The sequence below is a fragment of the Cibotium barometz genome, chromosome 20 (genome assembly GCF_041138505.1).
Source record: "Cibotium barometz isolate CiBa-2024 chromosome 20, ASM4113850v1, whole genome shotgun sequence".
NCBI lineage: Eukaryota > Viridiplantae > Streptophyta > Polypodiopsida > Cyatheales > Cibotiaceae > Cibotium > Cibotium barometz.
In genome coordinates, this window is record NC_141065.1 from 3,618,478 (window position 1) to 3,638,267 (window position 19,790).

The following is a 19,790-nucleotide window of genomic DNA, read 5'->3' on the forward strand; positions in this document are numbered from 1 at the left end:
GATACTATAATGATGTCTCCATCACTCCGGTGATGAAGTGTACACTTATCATTAACAGATCTGACCATTAGGCCAGCCCTAGTAATGGCAGAGACTAACATCAAGTTATTTTTAATGCTTGGCACAAATAAGAATTCTAAGAAGGTGATTGTCCCACCATTTGAAATAGTGTAAACAACCTTACTAGCTTCTTTCATTGGATGTGAGGAGTTATTTGCACATGTGACTATGTCTCCTTGAGATGACCAAACTCAAGGACAGTTTGCAATAGTGAAAACAACCTTACTAACTTCTTTCATTAGCTATGAGGAGTTATTTGCACATGTGACTATGCCTCCTTGAGGACCAAACTCAAGGGAGGAAAACAAAACATGCTAAGAACTAATATGCTTGCTAACACCGTTATCAAAATACCAAACATGTTGATCTGTCACTTACATGCATTCATTAAGGACATAAGGGTCATAACTATAGTGCACAATGAATACCCAATCATGTTGTGCATACTTCGTTGACTCCTTTTTATTACTTTTTTGTGCTGATGTATCACCCATAGCTATGCGTGACTCTTTCTTCTTCTCCTTCTCCTATCTTTTTCTACATTTATTAATATACTGGCCTGGCTTTTCACAATAGTTGCATTTGCCCTTTTTTGAAGCTTATACTCGGGGGTGCACTAAACCCTATGTATCATGTAGGTTTAAGGGGTATTTAAAAAACCCCTTACCTATGATTTTTTCATGAATAAAATGACCCCTTTTTATTTATGAACTTATGTTTTTTTTTCAAAATCAATTAAAATAACCCCTTTTGCAAATGTATTTCTGTAAATTTACCTTAAATTTTGAATTAAAAAACCCCTTCATTTGAACTCACGTGGTATACTTACATATTTTTAGGTGAACCCCCCGAGAGCTTATCACTCCCCTTCTCGACATCCTTGCCAAAAGACTGGGCTGATTCTGCCTTTGGCTTATAGGCCGCCCTAAGAAAAGGCTTTGTCTTATCTTTTTTGATTAGCAAAGAATGCCCTAATCTCCCACATGCATACTAGTTTGATTTTTTTCGAGATTTCTCTTCTTATAACAAGAACTACGGCCAACTCATCAAAAACATAAGTGCATTACGGTTACCCTTCATCTTGTGAGCCAAAGTGTGATGCAAATCCCTAGTATGAATCTGGTAAACGTGTGAGAACAATAGACACCAATGAACTATTCAAATAGGCCTCATCAATACATGCAAGATGCTCCCTGAGATCTTTAACTCATGCATTAAATCTTCCTTATCCATATATTCAAACTCTAATTGCTTGTGTAAGTAAGCCACTCGTGCTTTATTATGCACCTGGGAAAGCATAACAAGTGTGCATCTCGAGCATACTTGGCAGTTTTACAGTAGAGAATATGAGAAATAATGTTCCTTTTCATGGAAAATGTCACTAGCGTATGTGCATACGAATCTCTACCATCCCTGTTGGCTTGTTCTACTGCTCTGTGTGTGGGAGAGGTGCGGAGGCGAGACGGATGCCACAATTATATCTAGACTAGTATCACCATTTGAAGTACTTATATTATCATATGCTAGTGAGATAGGGCATGCCTCAATGCCAATAACAACATTCCAAAGCCCTTTGGCTACCAATACATGATGTATCATATAGTACCACAATGCGTAGTTGGTCCCATCAAGCTTATCTTTAACAGAAAGCATCCCCATTATGTTCAGTGCCTACCATTTTAACCTGCAAATAATGAATTTCTGACACTAAATGAAAATACCTAAATGTCAACGCCGCCCACTAAATGCAATTGAGATGGCTACTAGTAAGTCACTGATGTGACAAGGAAAATCAACAGTGTATGAAAAAGGGCAGAGTGTAGAAATGCTACTAGCAAAAATGCATAAATCAATGACAATGATGATGATATTATCGACACTGATGATGATGAGCTCGAAGACATGATGTCGATGACGACGATAGTCCTATCTGCACACCAGATGTTGCTATAATGCAAAAAACCCAAAATCGAATAAAGATAGTTTGAATTGACACTCCCTCGGGATGTTTATGGAAAAAAACCTTACATCATGTGAACGAGTCCTAAAACGCATCTGAAATGTAGTTAATATAGTTAACATTACACTTTAGGGATACCTTCTTCACCTAAGAGGATAGCTCAATCTTAAATAATCAAAAGAGTAGCTTGAGACGGAGATAACAAGGGGGTGAGGGCCACAAGAACTTGCTTTGATACTAATTGTTGGAGTGGAGGTGGACCATGGAATCATCCACATAATGCTATAGAAAGACTACTTCCATTTATGAAAAAAAGGCATGTTATTGGTGATTCTTCGTAGTGACTTCTTATTGAGAGAGAGGGTAATGATCTACAACAGATGAGAGGACTACCACTAGATGAGAGGCAGGGGCACTACCGCTTAGCTACAGCAGCTGAGGAGGCTTTTCGGCTAGAAAATGACGGTCCATGTGACACGCCCCCTATGGCCGCGGGCATTGGAATTTCGGGTACTCGTACAGTTTGCTACTTTGGGCATATACTCAAAACGAGAAACTGCCAACAGGTTACAGATAATGACAGCAACACCATCATCCCATCCCATCCCATCCGTACAGCTGTAGCGAGATGTGAGGCGTATGCGTGGAGAAATCTGATTGGTAGGCCAATAAATGCTGCACCACCATCATCTTCATTGAGCTCGCGGGCACTGTGTGTGTGTGTAGGTACGTACATTGCCACATAACCTCCTCTCACACAGAGCTTGTGTCGTTTGACGACGGAGAGCAACCATGCCAGAGGGTACCGTTGAAGTGGAGCTCATCCAAGGCCATGACCTCAAGGACGTCGAGACATTCGGTGCTTTGATGCCGTGCATTGCCTTCTTTCTGTTTCAGTGGCTTCTCATTTTTACCCCTCACCTATTGTAGTTGAACTGAGTGCATTGCCATTCTCTGCTCTTGCAGGCAAATCCGACCCTTATGCCAATGTCGCCATCGGAGGTCAAAAGCAGAGAAGCCGCACCGTCCATGGTAAGCTTGACCATGGCCATGTCCATGTCCATGCCTACGTCATTGCTACGCTGGCCGATGTCCATGTGTATGCCTTTGTCCATGTCCATGTCACTCCACCGATGTGTATGTCTATGCCCATGCCAATGTCCATGTCTATGCTGTTGCAATTTGGACAAAGTAATCAGGGAAGGATTTACTCCCTAATCCCTCTTTCACTGCTGTGATGATTAGATGGAGGAAAGAACCCTGTCTGGAACCAGAGTTTCCTTTTTGAGATCCCAGATGGGCCACATGAATTGGACATCGCCGTGTATGATCAGGAGAGGCGTGGCATGGATGAAGCAATGGGGACCGTGAGGTATGGATCCTGTCAATTGGAGCTTCATCGGGTTTGGCCTTCCCCCTTTAAGGAGAAACACTCTCAAGGCCATCTGTTCACCTCATGCACGTACTGTGCTTTGTAGCATCCATCTTCCGAAGCTCTTTGCTGAGAGGCATATCCCAGCTTCCAAGTACAAGGTCCAACGTCCTGATGGGAAATTCGAGGGCGAGCTTGAGCTGGGTCTTAAGTTTTTCCCTAAGGTTGGGCTTCCTTTTCTCTTCATACATTTTGTTGTTTAATCTTGCAATGACAAATCGCTAACTCAACATGTAGTCCTTTCTCTTCATACATCTTGTTATTTGTGTATAGTCGTCTGTTTGCATCATAGTTGTGGTTAGATTTCTGTGCACTTTTGACACCTTGCAATGCTGCTCTGGGATCCTGGATGCCTGCGAGCAGGTCCACCATGGAGCTTTGGAGCTTCATCTTTTAGAGGCGCATGGCTTGCTGGACACTGACACATTTGGTGAGAATAACTTGTATGTTCGACACGGACTTGTACATCTAAGATCATCATTGACTTGCATTAATATATGCACTGTAATCCCTGATTTCCTTCTTTTTGCTGGTTTGTGCTCATTTCAGGGAAGTCCGATCCCTATGCAGTCATTTATTGCCACAAGGAATTCCAGAAAAGCCGTGTTATTAACGGTATGCTTTCTTACATTGTAGAAGCTTATACAGTGTACACCTGGGCTCTGCCTTACATGGTGTTGAAGTTCCAGGCCTTTTGACATTGTGGGTTTTCTTTCAACTGCAGGGACCAGTGACCCAGTGTGGAATCAGCAGTTTACCTTCAATGTGGATAATGAGGTGACTGAGGTTTTGATTAAGCTTTTTGACAAAGATGATCTGCAGGCCGATGACCCACTGGGAAATGTTGTGTAAGTGGTTTCTTGCTTACCATTGGGTGTGAACCTTCACACACACACACACACACACACACAGACCGGCCCACATGTTTGTTTTGAATTCAGTAATCCCTATTTGAAACACTCCTTGTTTCTCCTGGTTAATGCCAACTCTTTAAATGGCCTTACTACCTGACCAGGGTTCCTTTGCACAAGGTCTTCTCAGCCGGCCATGTGCCTCCGATGAGGTACAAGGTGCTCGGGTCTAAAGGACAGCCACAGGGGGAAGTGAGCATTGCCCTCAAGTTTACTCCAAGGGTATGTCTCAGTCCTTCACTATTATTTCTTTCTCAAATCTCTCAATTCGAATGTTCAGATTATTCTGACCTTATGAAGGTATATATATGTTATGACGAGAGTTTTTTGGCCTGTTTGTGGAGTAATGCATCTACTGACTTAACATATAACAAAAGCTTTGCGGCCTTGCAGGGTTGATAGATGGCTGGCATTGGTGTTGGGATGTGGAAGTTAAAAGTGTTGTGATTACATATTTTATTGTAAAATGCTGCAAGACAAGACCTTGGTTGAAATGAATCTACATAATGTGTGGTAAGATAAGATGCTTTAAGTTTGAAGCATGGATATATGAAAACGTATGTGAACATGTGTCCTGAGGCTTGGGCTGATTAGTGATGTGTCCTAGGCTAGGCTCGTGCTCTTCATGGCCTGCAATGGCAGTCCATGGGATGTGTTGAGAGTGTGTGTAGTGGAAGAGTATATGTTTGCATGCTCAACCCTTGTATCAATTATTAGGTGTGCTTTCAAGTGCATTATGGGGTTTCTCTCTCTCTCTCTCTCTCTCTTTGGGCAGCTTATAATCCGAAGCTTCGAATTCTGTGAACACTCTTACTGCAATAATAGAAAAGGCCGCTGCTAGTTCGTGTGAATGTGGATCCTGCCCACTCATGCTTAAAGCATGGGCATTGGGTATAGTTGCGTACGTGTGAAATCGCCTGAATGTTTAAGAGAGAGGGGAGGAGAGAGGATAGGGTTGTATCTGGTAGCTCGAAGTCTAAGGAACAAATCTTTCTGTAGGAATATTTCCGAATCATTTCATTGGGAGAATGGAAATCAACCCAGCTTTGGCAACACAAGGTGGGCACTAGATTAGAGCGGCCATCATCAACACCATACTATCATTTAGAAATAAACATCATATATATATATATGCTCACCAAAACAAGTGTTACATGCTTGATTACTTACTAGTGGTTACTCAAGTTTTTCATGCACTCATTGGTGTTCTTGGTTCACCTTGTGGGTGCATTTTGGCACACCACCTCGATTTCCTGTGTGTATATCTATGCAACAAAAAACAACTTGTATGTCCTCTAGGCCTTGTTAGGTGTTTGCACTTTTATTCCCATCCTAATCTTGTTTTAAATCTTGTATTCTAATGTTCTTCAAGACCCACTTGTTAGCTTGCTTCATTGCTTAGTTAATTTTAGTAGCAATTTTCTTGGTGTTGCGGTCTTCATACTCTATGAACTTGCTATTTTAATTGCTATGACAGGAGAAAATCCAACTCTCATAAGTGGTTAAGTTCTAAATATAAACCTTAAACAACCAACGTTATACTCTATATACCCTTTCGCGAACCTTTTAGAGTCTTGTTAGATCGTACTGGAGTGTGTAGCTATGTGCTCTCATAAAACTATTATGACTTATTTGCTTTAAGTACTACATAAAACATGAGGTGCAGCGCTATGCAAGTGACATCCAAGATAAATAGAGCTTCTAGCCAACATATGTATTGCCACATGATGCTCTAAGTGGTAGCGCTTCACTTGTATTTCTAAGATTTTGTACCTCAGATCTTTTTTTCATCATCTACGTGTATCTTCATTTTGTTTTTCATCCCTCATGAGCTGAAAAACATGTACATTTTCTTTGTCTTAAAGAAGTAGAGTTGATCTTCATCATCATCACCAAGAGGGGTTGTTCCGCTCAACAGATGCATGCCCACTTGAGGAGGTGGATACATTGATCGAGTTAGGACCCTTCCATGCGAGATGAGCTTGAGAACTATACGGACAAAGGCAAAGAGTGTTAAGAGCTTCAAGAAAAAATGCCTACTCCTTACTATTGAAAATTGCTTTACTTGTTGTTGGTAGCACATTGTGTTGTTACATTCGCTTGTGAAAAAAAATGTGATGATAGATAAAGGCTCGTGAAGCATAAGATTGCTATTGAAAAAAATCAAAATTTATGGCCTAAATTTATTTTTCTTTACATGGTAAAAATAATCTTTATGTTGGTGTGTAGAGGCCAAAAGCTTGGCCAATTTTTAGGAGAGACTCGTCCCAATTGAGATAGTGTAGTGGTCAAGCTTGTGACTTGTAACCTCTAGGTTATGAGTTCAAGTCCCACTAGGCTCTTTCCTGTTATAAAAGGGACACCTATGCTCACTTGATGTGTTTGGTTGCTCGAGCTCTTGCCCCTTGAACACTCGAGTGACTCCTCCTCCTCAGGTGGTGGATCACCCGAGATAGGTACGAGACCCCTCCGTTGTTCCAGCGCTCGACTCATCGCGGTGGTCATGGGGGATGTCTAATTTGTGGCTCTTCCCCGATGGTACGTGGTCTTTGCCCGACCATGATAATTGGCTAATTGTTGGAAGGGAAAATCGACTCCACCCACTTGAGTGGGCCTCGGGTGTGTACGAAAAAAAAAATTTAGGAGAGACTCCTACCATTCTCACCACTATTTCCATGCATGCTAGTGCTCATCCTCCCAATGCTCCACTTGGTAGTACTCCTCACTTCTTGCCATCCATGCAAGTGCTGCATTAAGAGCACATTTGAATAGCTTGCCATTGTCAGCTACATTTGAGGGGATCTTTGGACATCGAGATCTAGATCGAGAGTGGTGGTGTTATCATGAATGAGAAATTTTTTTATGCTGTATGCATTATCTTGTTGATTCTTATACATTCAACTATTCATATTAAAGGTACTGTGTTGGCATGGTGTATGAAAGATACTTTATTCTTGCAATATTATTAAGTTTTTATTAAATATATTTGAAGTAATATTTATATATTTTTTCAACTGCCATAAATAAGATGACCAAGCCAAGAAGTATGTGCTTACACAACTAGAGAGAGTGGGGGGTTGTTGGATAGAGCCACAAGTTGATGTTTGAGATGCATTAGCTTCTAAGGCACATGCACATCATGATAAAGACATGTATTAAAATAAAATCTTCTTTATATAGTTCAAGTCGTTACATGTTTTAGGATTGTACTTCTTTATGCTGCAAAAAAGAAACAAATTTATATTAATTGCCTACAAAAGATTTAAAGGCTTTATAAGGCCAAAATGATTTATAACAATTCCATGAAGTAACTTGACCATTGAGATAGAAGATGAGTAGTGCTAGATTGATGTAAGTGTTAAGAAGACTTTAGTGTGTAAATCCCTCCAATTTTTTTTGAGAGAGAGAATGTAACTTGTTCTACTTTGTGTGATGCACAAAATCAAACCCTAAAAGAGGCATACAATGTAGTGTTTGACTCTCTTGCAAATTTGTAACATTCAAGGATTTGATCTACTATTTCTCTCTCCTATAGCCAGAAATGATTTCTGTCAAGTACGTACCATCAAAAGTCTTTCAACACAAGTAGTGTAGTATTTGGAACTCTCTTGAGAATTTGCAACATTAGGGGATTTGATCTACTGATTTTCTCTCCTATAGTCCCAGAGGATTTCTGACAAGTAGTTACCAGTAAAAGTCTTTCAACACAAGTATGAGATCTCCTTTAGCATCTTGTGCATAGTCTGCTAGAACATCTCGTTTCTCATTAACCCTTAGAAACTTGTGGTGATTTCCCTTCATCTTCATTCTTCTCATTTATAAAGAGGGTTGTTGGCTTGAGGCTGGTGGACTATTTTAGGCTATCTCCCTTCTAAGTTATCATTAACCTTGAAGATCTTGCATAAGTAGATGTTTGCCCAAGATTGTATTGGCTTTGAGAGAGAATCTAAAGTCTCTTTTTTTCTGTATTGACCTTGAGAGAGTATCTAACGTGTCTATTTTTATGTATTGACCTTGAGAGGGTATCTAAAGTCTCTCTTTTTTTATTGACCTTATTTTTTTCTATGTCTATTCACTCACGATTTAGGCTGATTATCTCAACCTAGATAACACTTTTCTAAAAAGATATTAGGTAGACCTTTTCAAGTCGAGGTGTGGATCGAAAATTCCTCTAGAGATTAATAGGAACTAACACCAAGACTCTCAACACATTTCAATTAAATAAGCTCTCTCCAATCATAAACAAAACCAATTATAACCATAGCACTTTTGAAGATATTATATTAACTCTGTAGTATAAACTAAGGATTGGGATTTTAAGAGATAATAATTGCACCCAAAACACTAGTTATTATTACTTAATCATTGAAAATATACAATTCTCTCTCCTCTCATTATTAGAAACATGGCTAAAAAAATGGCTAAGGATGAACACCATTGGCACAGGAACTTTACTAAGCGAGGATTAGATGATACAACATAAAGAAATGGCCCTCCTTATATATAGAAAAGAGTAGTGACCAAAACATTAGTGCTAAAGGTGGTAAGGAGAGCTCGAGTGTGTGTGTTGGACTCGTTTGTTGACTTGACAGGTGTCGTGTAAATAGCTTGGGCGTGTGAGTGGGATGTGTGAATGGAAGCATGGTGAACAAGGCAGAAAGGTTGTTTTTGTTTTTGTTTTTTTTGTGTGTGGAGAGAGAGAGAAGTTTTTTACTTTTTGGTTGTTTTTTTAATTTGATCATTTGTTTTCTATAACTAGAAGAGAGGATAAAAGAAAAAATAAAAAAGTAATTAGAACTAAAGTTGACGCAAGTTAAAAACAAAGTAAAAGAACAAAAGAAAAGTAGAAAGGCAAAAGGGGAAAATGAAAGTCTAGTCCTCGAGCTCATTTGGCCAGTCTAGCTAGTGTAAACACCTATTCTAAAGCTAGCACTCTCCACCTAAAATCCCATGGTGTGCCTTTAATATACGAGCAGTGAGCACACACATAAAATATACAAAACATGGTTTTCAAGTAAATTTTGCACATTCCAGCGCATGTGGGTCGAAAGGTGGTGAAAATGATGTGGTGGCTGACATCGATCCCATAGACGTCTCCAGCAAGGGTTAACATATCTCCCTTCTTGATGTAGATTCTATCCTCAGAATATGCCGATGAAGATACATGAGGATGCTGCTAGATGCATGTTGGCGTTGGAAATGCTAAAGGTCTTGGAAGGTCTGCAAGACAACATGGTACGAGTAAGGTGCTCTTGTGGAAATAATAAAAATTTAAGCATATGTTGATCGTCCAACCAATCTGGTGTTTACCTTCAACATTGCTTGTCCCACTGCTTCGCCATAGTAGTTAGGAAACATGTTTCCTACATGGAAGGAAACATGGAAACGTTTCCTTAAGGAAACACGTTTTTTTCAAACAAATTTTACAACCATTTTGTCCTCCCAAATCTCATGTCAACATCTTGTGACTCTTTTGATAAATGTTTCTCTAGTTTCCATGTGCCACTTTCCCTCATCATTCACATCGAATTCAGTGCCGTCCAAGCTTACATGTTTCTTCACAAAATCGCCACTCCTCCCTCGGGTCGCATGCCTACAACCAAGTGTGTTTTTTATCAAACTAGCTTTGCTAATTTTGGCCAATTCGGGGCAAGATGGAGATGCTGAAAATTGGGGGTTTTCTTCATAGAGACCCCATTAAGCCTCCAACATTTGCTCAAACTCTGCCCAAGGGTCTTAAGCAAGTACGTAATCCAGTACATGGTTGATTTTTGTCAATTGAAGTGGTTTGAAAATTGGGGGTTTCTCTACATGCACACACTCCTTCAACAAAATGCCTCGCACAAGAGATGATATGTGGACCCATGTGATCAAATCGACCTCCTACAAGGGTGGAGGTGCTTGCAAATGGAAGTGCAAGTACTATGGGTTGCAGTCCAGTGGTAGCGTAGACCGAGTGAAGGCCCATTTCACAGGTTTAGCAAGGAAGGGGGTTAGCCCACTTGTGCCGGATGCTATCACGACATGATTACAAGAGTGGAAGAGAGCCAAATTATTAGGCCAAATGAAGTTAGCAGCGGTAGAAAAGGAGAGGAATGAAAAAGAGGAGGAAGATGTGGATGTCTCAGTTTTACAGGTAGTACAAGTGTATCCAAGAAACAAAAGGTAGCTTTGCACCACGTGCACAAAGGACTCCCATCCCCATTGCCAAGGCCTTGCAAAGAGGGAGTGTCAAATCCAATCTACAGATGCAGGCAAAGTAAGAGGACACCCCATATATGAAGAGCTGAAAAAGCTCTTCATACAATGTGCTTTGTCTTTCAATATTGTGTTCACCTCACGATGGAAAAAGGCCATGAGGGCAATCAGCCGCATAGGATGTGATTGGGAGGGGCCCTCTTATGTGGCTTGCGCACATGGGAGCTCAGAAGGGAGAGACAACATGTGGAGATGGAGGTAGAGCCTCTCAAGGAAACATGGAAAAAATATGGATGCACTCTTCTATGACATGGATGGTCAGATGTCAGAAAGAGGAATGTTTATAACATCCTCGTCTCGTCATGCAAGGGCACAATGATTTTGCCTGCCATACCACATGGTAAGAGTTTCATAGTCAATCTGGGGATTATGCTCATGTCTCCATGGCACTCCTTGTAAAGAGCCACTAGGAATGTTCTGTATTCTTTTAGTGAACCCATTTCTAATTCTAAATCCTTAACCTCTTTTGTGCAGTTGTACTTCGTACCTTAAAATGCAACTTTTACTTTGTACCTAGAGTACGATGCATCTAGGTTAAGTGCTTTCAATGCCTTTTTAGAAATGAAATCATGTGAGCTATCATCATCATGTAGTATAGAAATTGGGTTTCCTTTTATTTTGCCTTGATTATTCAATAAAGCATGAATTGAAAACTTACCTTCATTCGAATAATTAGGGGGTTGGAATTATCCTCTTGCTTGAAAGAATCATTGTCATCTTCTTCAATAATGTTGAGTCGAGCCACAGACATAGAATTCTTCTTCTTCTCAAGATAGTCTTGTGCGAGGTGTCCCTCCTTGTGACATTTGTAACATTTGAAGACTCGATTCTTTGGTTGACCATTTTAGGGTTTGTTGTTGTTATCCTTCTGAGCATCTCTTTTAATCACATATTTACCCTTATACATCCTGGATTTATCAGAAGTACTAAAAGGGAAAGAAGGTTTAGTAAACTTTGTAAAAGACTTATCCTGCATCTTGAAATCTCTAGAAGTAGATGTCTTACATTTAGAATTTAAAGCAAGATCCATAGCAAAACTAAGATCATGCAGATGAAACATTCATGTCAGCCCTAATGGTAGACTTGAGCCCAGTAATGAACATTGCTCTTTTTCCTTGACTTTTTTAATTACTTAAACCTGTAAAAGAATGTCCAAAAATTTGTCAATATAGGCTTGGACATTCTCTTTCTCGATCTAGCGTACAGTGTCCCATCGTTGACATGCTTTAGCTTTGTACTGAGGTAGAAAGTGCTTCTTTAAGAGTTTATGGAACTCTTTCCATGTTGAAGGTCGATGTTTACCCTGCTTGATAACATTCCACCATAAAGCAACACTTTTGATCAAGTGATTAAAAGCACATTTTAATTTTATCATTTTTCGAGCACTTTTCACCAGAAAAATAGGCATCTAATTGGCTAAGCCATGCAATAAGAACTCATACATCCTTCTTGCCCCATCATAATTCTAGAAAGTAAATGCCTTTCGGCTAATTCTTGAATCTTTCTGGGAACTCTGAGCACGCAAGATAGTGTTGATAGTGTGCCTAACATGATCATTGTCCTCCTCGTTTAGAGTCGGAAGAGTCACCCTTGCGCTTGGAACACTTCACTTGATGCTCTAATTTGCATCAGAGTTCATGCTCACTATAGCAATTTGCTCTTGTAGTGCTAAGATTTGCTCTTGCATAGTGGGTTGTGCAGACAGAGTGGCCATTACAATTAATAATGCAAATATATAAATAAAGATGAAAAACTTAGCTTTTGAATCGTTGAATTCATTGTCAAATGCTTGTTCTTGACACCGTTCTCCAAGAGTTACTGATATTTCTTTGATGTCATTTGATGCCAAAAATCTTATTGCAAGGGGCTTCCAATTTTTCGGAAGAAGGGGTGAAATCTTTTTCTGAAATTTTTTTATAGATTTTCTTCAACTTGAAAATATGAACTTTTTCTCTTTTCTTTGACCCCCTTTTTGAAACCTCTTAAAGATAGTCTTTTTGAAGCTTATATAAGTTTTTATAAGCTATGTTATAAAGCTTTATCTTGGGCCTTAAAGCTTTAAAGCTTTTAATATTAAGCTTTACTAAGATTATAAGCTTTTAAACAAACAAAGCTACTTCGTAGCCTATAAAAACCCACCAACGCTCTCCAACACGGAGGGGGGGGGAAAAAGCCTTCGACTGCGCTCCAACGGGAAGAGAGAAAAATTTTGTCTTTGCGCTTCACCCAGAAGGAGATAGACGAAGGAAAATCATTGTTCAACATATTCAATATTTGAGTGAAAAATCAAATAATACTTAGCTCAGAAAGCACGACTCCAATATTAGGTGCAATCATCACCCCTCATGTGTGGGGCCTCTCCCCATATGAGTATTTACGCATTACTTTATTCCAAATTAGGCCATAGCCTCCAAAAATACAAAAAGGTGCTTTTCTTGCACGACACTCTTTTATGCTCAAAATAGAGTGTCCATAAATTGAGGGTAGGGTTTAAAGCATATCACGCTTTACAAAATATTAAATTTCAAGTCTGCTTGATAAATTAAGGCTTTCCATGTATATACAAAGCTTGTTTACAAAAATGTGTGCCAAGTAATAATTATGTGTGAATTCTCCTCAATCTTCGGAATCCTCTTCACCTATATAAAATAACCAAAAATAAATTGATAGAAAAAAATTTCATAAGTATAAAAACTATAACCACACACATATTTGCCACGTGTGAATTATCTAAGAGGGTAGAATATAATTTTAAGAGGGCTTAAAATATATTCCCATAACATGCACTTCCCATGCCATTACACACATACATTTGGCACTAACACGGCACACATACGTCTGGCACTAACACGGCACACATACGTCTGGTACTAACATGGCACTGCCCATATAATATAATGACAATGCACTTACCCAAAATATTATACACAAAGAACCTTTGTGTACACATCATGGTAGACAACTTCACATCCTTTCACTGTTAGCACTTAAGAACATAGAACCGGATCGTCCTTCCTACCTCGTGGTCCATCCAACACCCATCCACGCACACATACCTTTCATAGCTCGTACCCAATAGTCTTATCAAGGCTCTCCGACACTGGATTACATTCTTGCATGCAGCATCCATGTCCCATGCCAAAACTTTGCATGCTTGTCTTCAATCATGTTGCCTTCTCATCTTCTTCATTGAGCTCTCATTCTTACGCAGTCCATTCCTTGTCTCACAATTCCAGTGTTTGTAACTCACACAGGCTACTAACCTTCCATCTGTGCACGGTATGCCTCAACTTTGTGATGATGCCAACCAGAGTTTCCTCCATCTTACCTAATCAAATGGGCATTCCAATCGTGGTCTATAGAGCCGTCCTCTATGTCTCCCTCCAAGGCACAAACCTTGCCTACATCCATGCTAATCAAGCAAGGTAGTGGTGCCCAAAAGGTCAAAGCAACACGAAATGCCCAAGGTTGGCATTGTCCCGGTAATCAAAATTTCATCTCCAAGCCACACGATATCCTTTCCACCACCAACATCACAATACTTCAAGTAAGCGGCCCAAATAGCCACCAAGTTTCAAAAAGCGGCTCAAGTTGCACTTGGATCCATTCGGCCATGTTTGGTAAGTCATCCCATAGTTCACGATTTACCAATTTACATGCTAGATTGGGCATCCTTAATTCTTCCCTTCTCATGGACGACCCAACCTCATTCACACCCACCTTATCAGCTTGCCTTGTTACACATCAACCACCAATTCCCTATCTGAAATTGTGTAAGAGTCGAAGAAAGCTAACAAATGACTGTCGAAGAAAGCATTCTACACGGGTCCACCTTTTGCCCATTGCCCATGCACGCCACCTGCAATATCTACACCGACTCTACATGATGTAGACACATAACCATTATTCTTTCACAAACCTACAATGAGCCTCATCAAGGGTAGCTATCTAGGTACATTTCTGGATGGGGGCACCATGATAAGCGCAACCCATCCCCTCACCTTCCTTAAATCAGCGAACCTTTTGTGGCCTCGTATTCGACCACACCACTCTATTTGATCCACAGTGCCTCTATCTAAAGTGCTCGACAACACCAAATCTCTCAAGCTACAGAGTCCACCCAACGAGGGATATTTGATGATGGATACATGAATATGCATAACCAAGGATTTGAGGCAAAAATTGGTTGAGGAGTCAGCTATCTGCACGACCATGTCTGTTACTATGCCTCAAACAATGTAATAATCTTAAATCCCCAAGAAAAGAGATGTCAAGTAAATGTCGAAGAAAGCAGCAGAGTCAAAGAAAATAGTTGAGTTGGAGAAATTTTCATGTTGGAGAAGTGTACATACGGGCATACTTTTTGCCCATTGCCCATGCACGTCATACATAATTCACTACAAGCATCACAAATTTTTTTTACTTCACATCTCATGGCACGCACATACACCTACTACACCTACACTTGCAAACTAACCTTGCCAATGCCAACCCGTATATCTCTGGATGGAGTGACCATGGCAGTGCAAGCCTAGCCTGTGGTACGACCATCACCTGGAGAACACTCGACCTTATAAGTACCTCCGATGAACTTCAATACATTCAATCTCTACTTCAACTCCAATTCAACACCAACAAAACCTCGCCCTGGCTAATGCATTCACCCACGAAGAAGCCCAATCTCCAAGCATCACACTATGAGATCTGTCCATAATACCCTACCGCACCAAGAAGTTCCAAAATGCTATCTATCCATGCCAATCATTACATGATGGTCCTAGTGCTCGTTCTGGCAAAACACAAGGTGCAGCCCACTTCTACCAACCACCTCAATATAAAGGACCCACACTACTTCCACAACCAACGAAGGCCTAGCATGAAGACCCTCAATACCTACAGCGACCTTACCTTGTGCTGCTTAATGTTAAATAGGAAAAGTCTACGGACTTAGTGTACATAGTTGCTTAAGACTAGTAATAGAGGCCGCACCATTTTTAAGTTTGGTCGACTTAGTGTGAAAACCAATCATTTGTATATAAGTAATTTTTTACAATAAGCAATACACAATAATTTCCTTCTCTCTTCTTGCTTTGCTTACATGCTATTGGATTTTTACATATGCTTGTTTGAATAGGTTTGATCGTAGGTTTCCCTCTCCCATTAGCTTCTTCTTTTCCCACCTTTTGTGTGAGAGAATCATCGTAAAGAACCATCTCTTCTTGCCTCCATCTAGGCATTGATCTCCCAAACCCTTTAGCAAGGAGCATTCCAGTGTGACAATGCATTGAGGATGCGACGGATAAGCTAGCGCACCCACAATGGAAGTTACATTTGCGGCTTAAAGGCAAGACCTAACGAAACATGCTTCAACAAGGCTAAGGTAAGCTCTTGACTTAAAACATCTTACACGTTATTCCTTATTTTATGTTTTGCAAGTTCACACTTCATAAAAGTGTGGGTGGACAAATTGTAAGTGAGTTTGGGTATTTCATAACTCCCAATCGACCAAACACTTACACCAAGCGCCCTATTTTATTCAAGAGATGTGGACACCTCTATGGATGTGGCCATAGATGAGGTGGCCCAATGGCCACCATCTTCACAACTTTCTCTCTCCAAAGTGTACACATCATTTTAAAGAACTTCAATAAAGCTACTGCTTCTGCACAATGACATGCACATTTTCCATGATGGCTCGAACTTATTAGGTATGCTGCTCGTACAACCATATGCATATACGACCTGGTGATAATGTTGTACTCTTGTGCAAACTGCTCATACAACCTTATTGCAATCGTACAATCATACCTACTCATTCGTGTCTACCTACAACACCTATTTCGTATGCTTCTGTGCACATGGAGGCCGCCCACTTGTACTTGTTCTACAATCAAACCTACGAATCTATTCGCATTTACGAGAAAGAACTACTTATTTCTGCTCTACATCTGCGTACTTGGTCATTTTAGTCTTCTATATCTTGACACGGCACACACTACTGCGCATGGATGCCAATGGAGCATAGTTACATGTGACAAGTTATATTGAGGATCTGGGAGTGAGAAATTGCACACATGAAGCTTTGGACTTCCAAACATTCAATGCCTCTTAAGCTTGTATCTCAAAAATACCATGGTAATACACATATTAGAAGGGGGATTGGCCCTTTCTAGGCCTAATGCCTATGGGAAGCATTGCTACTTTGTTTGTGTTGTGCCATTTCCTTTCTATGTAAAAGTATTAATAGTTTGTTGTACAAGATGAAGCTCAATCCCAATGGGGAGAAATTTCATTTTGCCTAAGTATTTTCAGCAATTCTTGCCTGCTAGCTTCTTGAAATGCACTATCAAGGGTGCCGTCCATTTGTTCCATATTACACGCACAAGGATTTTGCACTCATCATGCGACACCCATTCGGTGGATCAAACACCAAGGAAGCTTTTCATTTTGGTATAATAATATACAGAAGATGAAGAAATGATGACAGTAAGAATCATGACGGTATGGAGTGAGTGTTGGCTGGCTTTGTCTGAGAACGATCCGCATGTCAAAATTATTAAAAACATGGACAAATGACCAAGTCTAACTATATTATGTTCAACTCCAGATGCCTCAGACTAAAGCAGCCCGTACGCATTGGGGGGAAGATGAGTAAACACGTTTAACATTTAGTCCTCCAAGCGTTCTGGAACATGAAGTCCTGCAAGCGTTGTTATGGGTGCTTCGCATAATAAAAAAAATCTGAACCCAAGCGTCGGATATGCATGAATGAATGCATATTAAGAATCAAAGACATAAAATGGACCATATCACGCCTTCACTCCTACGCCATTCTCAACATTCCACAAAACTAAAACAAAAAGCCATTCCCAAAACCAGTTCTTGTTATATGATGGAAACATGATTGATCGCAGCACCAAAACTCCCCCCACATCTCACATACATAACAAAGGCCACTTAAAACCCCTCTGTGGACCTCTTTCCTTACAGATTCAGGCTAAAAAATCACAGTTTTCCCAGAAGGGTTACATCAGCCCTGCAAATCCAGGGCCAAACATACTTCGCAATCACCCACCTCTTCAAAGCCTAATGCAGAGTTTTCTTCTTCATCCTATCAAGATGCAAACTTGGTGGACTGTCTATACCTCAATGAGCCCAACCGTTCGTCCCCATTAATGGATGAATCATCACTCGAATCTGCAAAAGAAGCCATTTCCTGCATGGGCACATGCTTGTAGGGTGTCCTCCTGTCATTGCCCGTGACCGTGCTGCTGTCACTGAAGCTCGCATTATTGGCCATCTGCTGCCCTTCCTCGGCGAGCCTCTTGAGAAAATTCATGAAGGTTGGCAACAGCTTTGCCGACACTGATATGATTCCCGTCAACTGAAAACAGCCATTATAATTAAAAATTTGATTTTACATACACCCTTCTACATAGAGAAGTGAAGTCTTTTCTTTTTTTCTTTGAAAGTGATATATTATATATTTTAAATGTCAGGGATCATGGTGCAATAGCAACTCCGGCCAGGAACTGACAACATAAACAAAGGCTTTTTGAAGCACAACACTTACAAATCCATGTTGGAACTCTCTTTCAATATCAAGCTGCACCCATACAGCCCTCCCGAGTAAAAATAGCACAAATAAAATGACAAGATACAGTGGATTCCTGAAAAGAGATAAAGACAAGCTCAGTATTTTGAATGCTTCTAATAGATTTTGCATGACAGACAGCACAGAATCATGAACATGACACAGATGTCTATTCCAGGTGTGTATCTACAGTAAAATGTAAAAGATCACCTCAAAAGCATCATAAACTCATTGAATCCCAGAAACATCATGGCAACCATAGCCCATGGTGGTGGCAACCAGGAAGCCCCACGCTTGCTAGCTTCCTATAAAAGAAGAAAACTCTGCATTAGGCTTCAAAGAGGTGGGTGATTGCAGCTGTATGCACAAAAAACTTCAAAAACAAACCTGAGCTGTAATTGCTTGAGTGATTGTGTATTCTATCTCCCTGTTAAATTGCCTCCACAGGCCTCGGCATTGCACAGGTGTGATTAATGTTTCAGATGTAGCTACCTGAACAAAAGCACAGATCATGTCTCTTGATTTCCTTTTTCATAAAAGACCAAGATAATACCCTCCACAAGAAATCCTGGGCTTACCCCTTCCCACGTGCTCGATGCAAGCACATTAGATCCTGACATGGCAGTAAGATTTCGCTCCATAATAGTGCCGCCTTGAGGCCCCGACTCAGTTGCATCAGATAGCAATGAAGTCAACGCAGTTTCAATATGGTCTGTCCTCTTATCCTCCAGTCGCAAGGCTGAGAGAGTTGAGAGGAGCTTTATAGCCTACAAGTTCAATATTGTGAAAACAATTAAAAATTATATAATTAAGGAGCTGGAAAGACAAATATCGATGCAACAAAATAATTGCCTGGACATTACCGACATGCGTGCGTCACGAATGATGGCTTTCATATCCTCCTTGCCAGTCCAAACCCTTGGCATGGAGTCAGGTCCATGACTGAAAACTGTTGTGAATCTGTTCAACACATGTAACCACCAACATCAGCTCAAAGAGGCATGCTTTTTCCGAGATCTATTTTTCTGGAAACTTAATATTTTATTGTTACCTTTCCTTCATACGGACCAAAGCCTGGCTTGCTTCTTCTCTTGCTTTCTTGTCAATTATACGTCTTCCAGCTTCTTGCAGGTTTAAGGTCATTCTTTGTTCTTCCTCCTTGTCTAGTTCAAAACCAGAAAGAGCTGCAGAAAGGTCGGCTGTTGCAGTCTGAGTTTCTTGCATCAGTAGCTTCTTGATGGAAGGCCAAGTGTCAGGTGTGGCAGCATCCAATAGAGCTGCGACTGGTTCAGCAATAGCCCTCTCAAGGCGTTTCTGCACATGAACACGACTCAGAGAACCAAATGCAAATCGATTCAGAGCTCCTCAACATGAAAAATCAAGAAGGCTAACCTCATATTGGGTAGCAATTTCTGCCAGCTTTTCAGCTCGTAATGTGTTTGCGTATGTATCAATATCTCGCCAGAGCTTGTCTCGAACTTTACTAGAATCCCAGCCAGCAATTTGGACGAAAGCATCTATGCCACCCAAAATATTTGGAGCAATTCGGTTTATGCAGGACCATAACCACATGGA

General features: G+C 40.5%; 2 protein-coding genes across 5 annotated transcripts in view; one reads left to right on the forward strand and one right to left on the reverse strand.

Annotated features, from left to right (window-relative positions):
- The first annotated feature begins 2,358 nt into the window (after positions 1 to 2,358).
- On the forward strand, positions 2,359 to 5,496 carry LOC147627454 (uncharacterized). 3 transcript variants are annotated; one of them, XR_015268237.1, is made up of 10 exons: positions 2,359 to 2,746; positions 2,987 to 3,052; positions 3,266 to 3,392; positions 3,499 to 3,616; positions 3,816 to 3,882; positions 4,002 to 4,067; positions 4,177 to 4,300; positions 4,468 to 4,585; positions 4,757 to 4,876; positions 5,363 to 5,496. XR_015268237.1 is itself a non-coding variant. In XM_086814345.1 (9 exons), exons 1-9 carry the CDS (start codon positions 2,401 to 2,403, stop codon positions 4,760 to 4,762), a joined length of 1,038 nt encoding a protein of 345 aa, XP_086670471.1. In that variant the 5' UTR covers positions 2,359 to 2,400; the 3' UTR covers positions 4,763 to 5,097. The 3 variants fall into 3 exon arrangements, 2 of the variants coding, with proteins under 2 accessions (XP_086670471.1, XP_086670472.1); XM_086814345.1 differs by lacking the exon at positions 5,363 to 5,496 and having other exon boundaries at positions 4,757 to 5,097; XM_086814346.1 differs by lacking the exon at positions 5,363 to 5,496 and having other exon boundaries at positions 2,605 to 2,879; positions 4,757 to 5,097.
- An 11,991-nt stretch (positions 5,497 to 17,487) lies between these two features.
- The window catches only part of LOC147627455 (protein ROOT HAIR DEFECTIVE 3-like), a 53,754-nt gene continuing 51,451 nt past the window's right edge, over positions 17,488 to 19,790 (reverse strand). For both annotated transcript variants that reach the window (XM_086814353.1, XM_086814352.1), the window contains exons 16-23: positions 19,608 to 19,732; positions 19,267 to 19,529; positions 19,079 to 19,175; positions 18,794 to 18,982; positions 18,603 to 18,707; positions 18,426 to 18,520; positions 18,195 to 18,291; positions 17,488 to 18,005 (exon numbers count right to left, since the gene is read on the reverse strand). In XM_086814353.1, the coding sequence (XP_086670479.1) occupies positions 17,736 to 18,005; positions 18,195 to 18,291; positions 18,426 to 18,520; positions 18,603 to 18,707; positions 18,794 to 18,982; positions 19,079 to 19,175; positions 19,267 to 19,529; positions 19,608 to 19,732 (1,241 nt within the window). In that variant the 3' untranslated portion in view covers positions 17,488 to 17,735. The remainder of the gene's footprint in view (positions 18,006 to 18,194; positions 18,292 to 18,425; positions 18,521 to 18,602; positions 18,708 to 18,793; positions 18,983 to 19,078; positions 19,176 to 19,266; positions 19,530 to 19,607; positions 19,733 to 19,790) is intronic.

What these genes read in the sequence shown, in the direction of transcription:
- LOC147627454 (XM_086814345.1), top strand. Translation starts at nt 2,401, where the DNA reads ATGAGAGGACTACCACTAGATGAGAGGCAGGGGCACTACCGCTTAGCT. An exon ending in GAAGCAATGGGGACCGTGAG is followed by an intron (nt 3,393 to 3,498) that starts GTATGGATCCTG and finishes TGTGCTTTGTAG; the next exon opens with CATCCATCTTCCGAAGCTCT. An exon ending in GACCCACTGGGAAATGTTGT is followed by an intron (nt 4,301 to 4,467) that starts GTAAGTGGTTTC and finishes CTACCTGACCAG; the next exon opens with GGTTCCTTTGCACAAGGTCT.